Source organism: Chrysemys picta, chromosome 4, assembly GCF_011386835.1.
Source record: "Chrysemys picta bellii isolate R12L10 chromosome 4, ASM1138683v2, whole genome shotgun sequence".
Taxonomy (NCBI): domain Eukaryota; kingdom Metazoa; phylum Chordata; order Testudines; family Emydidae; genus Chrysemys; species Chrysemys picta.
Window position 1 is genome coordinate 111,467,374 of NC_088794.1, and position 10,042 is coordinate 111,477,415.

The window sequence follows — 10,042 nt, forward strand, 5'->3', positions numbered from 1 at the left end:
CATTGACTTTCTTTGTTTCACTACCTCATTGCAAGCTCATATTCTAATTTGTTCATTATCACCCACAGATCTTTTCAACATTATTATTATATTATTGCTGTGATATAGTATTTCTATCAGCAAACACAGTAGTGTATGGGGACTCTACTTTGCATTTACACACATGAATGAAATTAGTTTCACAACACATCTGTAAAATATCTAAGTTTTAGTCTCCCACTTCTATATTGAGAAAACTCAGATGCTACCATATTAAGGGTTCATTTCAAATTTGCGTGTTTAATGTTAGACACCTAAATACAGGGCTTGATTTTCAGAGATATTGACTTCAATAGGAGCGGTGGATGCTCAACATCTCTGAAAATCAGGCTACTCATCAAACTAAGTGCTAAGCCAAATTCAAAAATATTGGCCTAAGTGATTTGTCCAAGGTTACTCAGGAAGTCTATGGCTGAACTGAGAAGAGAACCTAGCTCTCCTAATTCCCAGTCTTGTACCTTAATTACAAGACAATGCTTCCTCTTTTCCCACATTATTGCTATCAGAGGCCACGTCAACACTACCCACCGGATCGGCAGGTAGTAATTGATCTATCGGGGATCGATTTATCGTGTCTCGGCTAGATGCGATAAATCGATCCCCAAATTGATGCCCGTACTCCACCTTGGCAGGAGGAGTAAGTGGAGTCGACAGGGGAGCCGCGGCGGTTGACTTGCTGCTGTGAGGACGGCCAGGTAAGTAGAACTAAGATACTTCGACTTTAGCTACGCAAATAGTGTAGCTGAAGTTGCATATCTTAGATCACTCCCCCCCCCCCCCCCCCAGTGTAGGGCAGCCCTAAGTATCTGCTTCCACTGAATATCAGGTTGCTTTCAAAACATGGATCAACTTACTTTTTCATAGGTGGATTTTCATTGTCACTTTAGAATTTCTTCTAATCTTTCTCAGTTCCCTTGTACTATTTCTTTATTAGCATTTGTAATCCATTCCAATTTAGTTTCATCTGTGGATTAAATTAATGTGTTGTTTATCATATTTTCCACATCATTAATAAATTCAGTTGCTAAGTTCAGGTCAGCCCACTGCTCTATCCAAGTAGGTACATCAGACCAATGCTTCAGATGGAAGCATCTTTGGAATGACTAAATAGATAACTCAAAGTTCTTGCAACAAGGAGTACTTGTGACACTTTAGAGACTAACAAATTTATTTGGGCATAAGCTTTCATGGGCTAAAACCCATTTAGCTTATGCCCAAATAAATTTGTTAGTCTCTAAGGTGCCACGAGTACTCCTTGTTGTTTTTGCTGATACAGACTAACACGGCTACCACTCTGAAACCTGCCAAAGTTCTTGGTAGGATTGCATGTTTGGGACATCCTTCCAGGCAAAAGACTCCCATTGATTTCAATAGGTTTAGATCAGACCCTTAGAAATATGGATTTTTAAAATATTTTTAAAGTTGGAAGAGCTATTCCAAACTTAGTAAGAATTTTAGTTGTTTGGTTTATTGGTCTTTAAAAGGTATGGGACCTCATTTGGGGGAGATTTTCAAAGACAAATTAAAAGTAGCAAGTCCATCTCCCACTGACATTCCCTTAATTTTTTCCACTTCAAATATCCACTTCTCCTTTAGGAGGCTTTTTTCTTTGAGGTATCATGCATTTCCTTCAACCAGGGACAATGGTTTTACCATGTTTTCTCTCTTTATATATTTTAGCTCTTTAAACTAAAAGAAAAAGAAAAGAAAAATATCAAGGGTCTGATTTTCAGAGGTTCTGAGCACACCAACTCCTTCCTTTTGTATGGCAGCACACCTGAAAATTAGGCCCTAAATGACTGCTCCACTCGGCGTCAGCTTTTTGTAAGGCCTTGTCTACACTACGAGAGTAGTTCGATTTTACTTGCATCGAATTTTTGTAATCGATATTGCAAAGTCGAACGTGTGTGTCCACACTAAGGACAGTAATTCGACTTTGTGCGTCCACACTAACGGTGATAGCGTCGACATTCGAAGCGGTGCACTGTGGTCAGCTATCCCACAGTTCCCGCAGTCCCCTCTGCCCATTGGAATTCTGGGTGTAGCCGGCAATGCCTTCTGGGTAACAAAATGAGTCGAGGGTGCTTTTGGGAAACTGTCGTCATCCGTCCATCACTCCCGCCCTCCCTCCCTGAAAGCGCCGGCGGGAAAACAGTTCGCGCGCTTTTCCAGTCATTGACAGCGCGGACGCCACTGTACTCCGAGCATGGAGCCCGCTGCGACCATCGCTGCAGTTGTGGCCGCTCTCAACGTCTCGCAGCTTATCATAAAGGTTTCCCTGAGGCAGATGCAGAAAAGTCAGGCAAGGAGGCTACGGCACCGCGGTGATGTCCTGAAGTCTGAGAGTAGCACAGACCTGTCAGAAAGCAGGCGACCCAGCGCCGAGGACATCACAGTGGCAATGGGTCATGTTGATGCCGTGGAACGGCGATTCTGGGCACGGGAGACAAGCACTGAGTGGTGGGACCGCATAGTGCTGCAGGTCTGGGATGAATCCCAGTGGCTGCGAAACTTTCGCATGCGGAAGGGAACTTTCCTGGAACTTTGTGAGTTGCTGTCCCCTGCCCTGAAGCGCAGTGACACCCGGTTGCGAGCTGCACTGAGTGTACAGAAGCGAGTGGCCATAGCCCTGTGGAAGCTTGCAACGCCAGACAGCTACCGGTCAGTCGCGAACCAGTTTGGGGTGGGCAAATCTACCGTGGGGGTTGTTGTGATGCAAGTAGCGAAGGCAATCGTTGATGTACTGCTGCCAAAGGTAGTGACCCTGGGAAACGTGGAGGCGATCATAGATGGCTTCGCAGCGATGGGATTCCCAAACTGCGGTGGGGCCATAGATGGAACTCACATCCCTATCCTGGCACCGGACCACCAGGCCACCCAGTACATTAACCGAAAGGGATACTTTTCCATGGTGCTGCAAGCACTGGTGGACCACAGGGGACGTTTTACCAACATCTACGTGGGATGGCCGGGCAAGGTTCATGACGCTCGTGTTTTCAGGAACTCTGGTCTGTTTAGACGGCTGCAACAAGGTATTTACTTCCCGGACCACAAAATAACTGTTGGGGATGTGGAGATGCCTATAGTCATCCTCGGGGACCCAGCCTACCCGCTAATGCCCTGGCTCATGAAGCCCTATACTGGCGCCCTGGACACTGAAAAAGAACTCTTCAACTACCGGCTGAGCAAGTGCAGAATGGTGGTGGAGTGTGCTTTTGGCCGTCTCAAGGGGAGATGGAGAAGCTTACTGACTCGCTGTGATCTCAGCGAAACCAATATCCCCATTGTTATAGCAGCTTGCTGTGTGCTCCACAATCTCTGTGAGAGCAAGGGGGAGACCTTTCTGGCGGGGTGGGAGGTTGAGGAAAATAGCCTGGCTGGTGATTACTCACAGCCAGACAGCCGGGCGATTAGAAGAGACCAGCGGGAAGCGCTGTGCATCCGGGAGGCTTTGAAAGCAAAGTTCCTGAGTGAGCAGGGTAACCTGTGATTTTATAGTTTGTGTACTGAGAAGCTAAACCTGCCCCCGTTTCTTTACCCAGGTAATGTTGACTATCCTATCCAGTTACATACCCCCTTCACCCCCCCTCCAACACACGTGTCGAAATAAAAATAGTTCTACTTTGTTAAAGCACACCGTTTTCTTTAATACTGTTTTAGCGGGAATTTTTTAAAACTGGGACGCAGACTGTGGTGCGGGGCGGGTCTAGTGTTGTGACGCGAATGCAGCTTCTAAACTCAAGGATTGACAGGCTCCGCTGCGGTGGGATGCTTGTTTCAACGGAGCCTGTCACCCCTCCTGATCGGGACTGTGTGTATGGGAGGTCTATTTGACTTTGTGGCAGGGGGAGGACGGTTACAGATCCCATGCTGTGTGGCTCTGTGATCCTGTCTAAGGACCGGCGCTTAAGATCTGTAACTGCCCTCCCCCGCCACAAAGTCACAGAGCAACCCACCCCCCCCAACATTACATCAAAACAACCTCCCAGACTAACCGGGGCAACTAGTCACTGCATCACTGCACTGTGTATGTGCCCTGCTGCTGTGCCTGCCCCCGACTATGTACCCTGCCAAAGGAGACTGTCCTGTCCAATTTCCAACCCCCTTTCCCCTCCTCCTCCAAAAGAACATGATTGAAACAGTAGTTAACAGAAACGAATTTTTTATTATCAACTACACATGGCATTGGGAGGTGAAACTTGGACGTGGGCTTGTGTCAGGCGGGAAGGAAAGAACTTTTCAAATTTTGGGAAATGAGAGCCTTCTGCTACTAGAGCTCTCTGCAGGGGTGGAGTGAGAGTTAGCAGGGACTCTGCCGCCTCTCCTTCTTTGCACTTTGGGTGAGGTGGGTATGGGACTTGGTGGCGGGGGAGGGCGGTTAGAGATGGACTGCAGCGGGGCTCTGTCCTCCTGCCTCCGTTCCTGCAGAACATCCACAAGGCGCCGGAGCGTGTCCGTTTGCTCCCTCAGTAGTCCAAGCAGCGTTTGAGTCGCCTGCTGGTCTTCCTGCCGCCACCTCTCCTCCCGATCCATGTTGGCTTGGTGCATTCGGGTCAAGTTCTCCCGCCACTGGGTCTGCTGTGCTGCCTGGGCTTGGGAAGAGGCCATAAGCTCAGAGAACATGTCCTCCCGTGTCCTCTTCTTCCTACGCCTAATCCGCGCTAGCCTCTGGGAGTGTGATTCCAGGCTAGGTTGTGAGACAGTCGCAGACGGGGCTGTGGAAATGGGAAAAAGGGAGTGAATTCCTCTGAAAGATAAATGTAGTTGTGAACAAAGAACATAGTCTTTCTCTGTGAACAAGACCATGCACAGCACCTTTCACATGCGCACTCAGCACAAGGTCGAATTCTCGGCCTTCGCATTCTGTGCCTGGGGTCTTGAACAGCACATTTGAGAAGCGAGGCAGCACAACGGAATTTCTGTTGCAGGCAGACATGGTAAGCCGTACACTTGTGGCAGTTTAAAACTTTTATATTACCACTGGCCTCATTTCACATTTAAATCAATGTCAGTCCCTGCTGCCAGCAATCCGGCAAGCGGGAACTCTGCCCCTGTCCCACCCCCTCGCGGCTGTCCCCGGGAATGATCCCTTTCGGCTGCCCCTCTCCCGCCTCCACCGCGTGGCTGCAAACCAGCGGTGACAGTTCTGTAAAGGAACGGGAAAGCAGTCCCAACACTAACATTCCCCTACCTAATTAAAAGCAGGTCACCATGGCCGACATCACCCTGATGAGGATCTCCGAGAGCGACAAAGAGAGAATGCTCCGGGAAAGCCTCCAAAGACCAGGGCCGTATGCCGCCCTGCTGTGCAGAGCAATGATCCCCGAGTACCTGATAATCTCGTGGCGCGGCAACGTGTCGTACTTCGGAGGACCCAATAAGGCCGCTCTCCCCAAGAACCTCATGCAACGGCTTTCAAGTTACCTCCAGGAGAGCTTCATCGAGATGTCCCAGGAGGATTACTGCTCTATCCCCGCACATATAGACCGCATTTTACTGTAGCTGCAGTAGCAGGGAATACACAGTAGAGCGGCTTGTGCAGGACAATCACTGAAAACCGGACATTGCTAGATTTCTTTTCAAAACTTGCACTGCCCCTTACTAAACCGTTAAGCGCCTAGGGCACACTAATCATGAACAACCCATTCTTTTAATTGTTAATATTCCTGTTTTGTTAAAAATAAATGTTTAGATGTTTACAACACTTACTGGCTGATCCTTCACCAGATTCTGTGTCCGGGGTAATGGCTGGGGACGCTTCGTAGGGGATCTCTGTAAGGGTGATGAAGAGATCCTGGCTGTCGGGGAAATCAGCGTTGTGAGAGCTGCCAACTGCCTCGCCCTCCTCATCTCCTTCCTCATCTTCCCCGTCCCCTAACATGTCTGAGGAACCGGCCGTGGACAGTATCCCATCCTCAGAGTCCACGGTCACTGGTGGGGTAGTGGTGGCGGCAGCACCGAGGATGGAATGCAGTGCCTCGTAGAAACGGGATGTCTGGGGATGGGATCCGGAGCGTCCGTTTGCCTCTTTGGTCTTCTGGTAGCCTTGTCTCAGCTCCTTGATTTTCACGCGGCACTGCGTTGCATCCCGGCTGTATCCTCTCTCTGCCATGTCTTTAGAGATCTTCTCGTAGATCTTTGCATTCCTTCTTTTGGATCGCAGCTCGGAAAGCACGGACTCATCGCCCCACACAGCGATGAGATCCAAGACTTCACGATCAGTCCATGCTGGGGCTCTCTTTCTATTCACAGACTGCATGGCCATCACTGCTGGAGAGCTCTGCATTGTTGCCAGTGCTGCTGTGCTCGCCACGATGTCCAGACAGGAAATGAGATTCAAACTGGCCAGACAGGAAAAGGAATTCAAATTCAAATTTTCCCGGGGCTTTTCCTGTGTGGCTGGTCAGAGCATCCGAGCTCGCACTGCTGTCCAGAGCGTCAACAGAGTGGTGCACTGTGGGATAGCTCCCGGAGCTATTAGCGTCGATTTCCATCCACACCTAGCCTAATTCGACATGGCCATGTCGAATTTAGCGCTACTCCCCTCGTCGGGGAGGAGTACAGAAGTCGAATTAAAGAGACCTCTATGTCGAACTAAATAGCATCGCAGTGTGGACGGGTGCAGGGTTAATTCGATTTAACGGCGCTAACTTCGACATAAACGCCTAGTGTAGACCAGGCCTAAGATTATTGTGACACTGAATCTGAAGTGGAAATGAGAGGTAATATTAATAATGGAGAGCTGTGGAACTAGTACTTCTATGTCAATTAACATGTAACCTGCTAAAAGAACAGGACACACTTTGTGAACCAATCGCCTTAAAAATAGACTTCACGGGCGCTCACCCCAAAGTGTAAAGTGGCACAAAACGCCTTCTAGTCATCACCCTTTTTAGATAATTTCTTTCCTCTCAGAAATAATTAGTATTCGTCTCCCTGAGTTGTGCAAAAAAATTGTGCTACTTACCAGCTACAGGTTTCAATCTTTAGCCAAAGCCTTTGCTGACCAATCTCTAAGAGGAGCATCTTAGTTACAATACCTTCCATTTATATAGCACCTTTCATCTGGATGGAAACCAAAACACTGTACAAAACACACAAAGGAATCATTTTTTGTCCATCACTGAAATGCAGCTACCTCTGATGAGGAACTTGGCAGCTGTGTAACAGCACCCAATAAAACTATTAACAGCTTAGGTCAAGAAGTAAACAAGAGTGCCCTATCCAATTGGATATACAGAGAGCATTTAGGCAGGTGGAATGCAGGATTGAAACTTGGCCACAGAGGTTTTGTGGGGCCCTGGATCAGAGCAAATGGGGGCCCCTCCCCACCCCTTCCACCTGCAATCCCCTCCCCATGCCCCCTGGCGCTCCTGGGGGGCATGGTCGGGGTACGGGGGCTTTCCCTGCTCCCCAGCACGAGTGTTGGGCAGGCAGAGCAGGGCAAGCCCCCGTGCCCCGATTCCACTCCCTGGCAGGAATGCCAGGAGGATGGGGGAAGCCCCTGCATCCTGACCATGCTCCCCAGCAAAAGTGCTGGGTGGGCAGAGCGAGGCAAGCCCCCACTCCCCAACTTTGCTCCCTGGCAGGAGCACTGGGCAGGCGGAGATGGTCAGGCACCCATTTTTCTGGGTCCCCCCAATTGGCCAGGGCCCCTTGGCATGGGCCTGTTGGTCCAGTGGCTAATCTGCCACTGCTTAGCCAAAAAACCTGGTGGTAAAACAACTCTGTTCTTCCAAACAGTGCAATGGAAGCTTTTTTTGACCACAAGTGGTCAGGACCTCTCTGGATCAGTTTGCCATCCCTCTGAAAGAACACAGTGCCACCTTTTTACACTGTCCTGGAGCATTGGTTCAGTACTTAGCAAGAAGACTGCCAGCACACCACATATACCCTGGATTTTCCAAATACTTTCCTAATATTTTGTTTAGCTTGCTATAGTTGAAGAAGTCATGGTACAAAATGGTGCATAACCTGGAAATAAACTAATAAACTCTTGGGGGGATTACGCTGGTATGATAATTTGATAGTAATGTGGACACAGAAGAAAAGTGAAAAAACTCTTTCTTGCCTCTCTTTTTAACATTTTCATTCCAAGAGTAAGAGAATGTGTTATGGAAGGTGGTAGTGAGATAGACTTTCCTGTGTTAAAATTTGAAATGGAGACTGAAGAAATTGTCCCCAGGAGGCTACATATATTTGGGTAAATTTACTAGGTTTTGTGTTTTCTATACTGATATTTTAGAATTGTTTAATTTTCTTTCACTGTTCTTACTGCAAAGCCTTACAAAACTGAACCAATGATGCCAGAGCCGAAACAGAGACTTGCTGCAAGTGGGTGCAACTCTGCTGGTATCAGTGAAGTCAAGCTATCTTACACTAGATCTGAATTTGGTCCCATGAGTTCACTATGGACTATGGATTGTGAATTCTGTATTTCCACAGTGGAAATGCTCATGTGAATAGCTGCTGACCAGTGGCAGTAAGGGATTCAGATGGCTGTTTGTAATCTGATCAATGGTGACATATTATGACATGTTGGTTTTATTTGATTATATCAGTGGGTGCTTTAGTTTGTTTTGTTTACAAAGATGTTAGTCATTTTGGATTTTTGTTTTAATGATTAAACTAGTTCTTGTTCGGATTAAAATAGATGTAGTTTTGTCTGTGCCACAAAGTTTTCTGAAGTGCTGCAGAATCTTTTGATACATTATGGGTCTCTAAAGCACCAGTCCTCCCTACCAACATTCACACTTTCATCCAAAGTGTAGCATCGTTATTTTGGTGCTTCACTACAGAACCTGCTGTGTATAAAGAGCAGCAACATGGTACATGAGTGAAACGTTTGTGGCAGTAGCACACCTCCTTGGCTCTAAAAATGGAGGGATTTTTAATGTTACACTGGGGAGATGAATCAAAAACTCTAACCAACAATGTTGGTTTTAGTAATTGCAAAAGGACTTCATGTTTTATAACACTACTATTTAGCCAAATCAAAGCAAAACACAAAAATCTGACAAAGCTTTATGCTACTTGTAAGGTATAATTGGATCATATTTCATGCGGCACAGCCAATTGTTACTGACCAAAATAACAAATACGTGCAATAATGTCATTTCATTTTCCTCTTTGAGAGGAATGTTTTACCTGTATCCGTCAGTTTAAATCATCTGCACCAGTTTGTTACCAGACCAAGGGCCAGTTTAAATACAACAGCAGGTAACTGTCTCTGTACATCAGGGCAATGTTCAAGATCTATTAGTTTTCCGTTTCAGCGTATTGTGCTGTTGGTAATGTTGGGCTTTTCATTGTATTGTTTGTGTGAAGGGTATTTTGTTGTTGTTTTGGTCTTACGAAGAGGATTTACTTAGGCATTTGCCCTCAGTTTTAGAGCTGATTGAAATATTTGCAGCTGGAATCTCATGTGGGTTCATGTTTGCTACAAGCTTTGAAACATGAATCATGTTTGTTGAAAGATTAATAAAAAGGACTCGGAACTTTTGAGTGAACCTGGACAAATACGAGCAAAAGTAGGGGTTAGCAGGTAGGGGTGAGCTGTGATCTATAAGGGCATGGGCTGAGCAGCCCACATGGATGTTTACTAGCTCTGGGCCCAATCCAATTCTTACTGATGTTAATGAGTGCCTTTTTATGGGCTTAATCGGGAGTTAGATTAAGTCTTATATCAGGGGAGTGAATTTCCCCTTTGTTAAGGTTTCCTGGTTGGCTGGGTTCAGTTCAGGGAGTGGGGTCTAACCACTGTCAAAACCCTGAGGTGCAATCCAAAGCAGATAGGTGGGAGCAGAAGACAAGAGTGAGATTGTTGTCAGGGCTGAGCCTGGCAGGAGACAAGGATATACATCTCACTTCTGATATTTACTGTTTTTTTGGGACTTGCAAGTCAGCTACTTAGGCTTTATTTATAAATAAAAAGCAAATCAATTGAGAATGGATAGTTGTCAATTCATCATTCTGACTGTCCCAGACAGAGCCCAAAGACACC

General features: G+C 46.9%; 1 protein-coding gene across 1 annotated transcript; it reads right to left on the reverse strand.

The window, feature by feature from the left end:
• Positions 1–4,184: 4,184 nt before the first annotated feature.
• On the reverse strand, positions 4,185–6,325 carry LOC135983441 (uncharacterized). The gene is made up of 2 exons (XM_065595469.1): positions 5,749–6,325; positions 4,185–4,754 (listed from the first exon to the last, which is right to left on the reverse strand). Exons 1-2 carry the CDS (start codon positions 6,323–6,325, stop codon positions 4,279–4,281), a joined length of 1,053 nt encoding a protein of 350 aa, XP_065451541.1. The 3' UTR covers positions 4,185–4,278.
• Positions 6,326–10,042: the final 3,717 nt, after the last annotated feature.

Bases quoted from the DNA above. Each gene is read 5' to 3' on its own strand.
- LOC135983441 (XM_065595469.1), bottom strand. From the start codon at position 6,325: ATGCAGAGCTCTCCAGCAGTGATGGCCATGCAGTCTGTGAATAGAAAG. The intron at 4,755-5,748 runs GTAAGTGTTGTA...CCATTTCCACAG, and splicing joins ATCTGGTGAAGGATCAGCCA to CCCCGTCTGCGACTGTCTCA.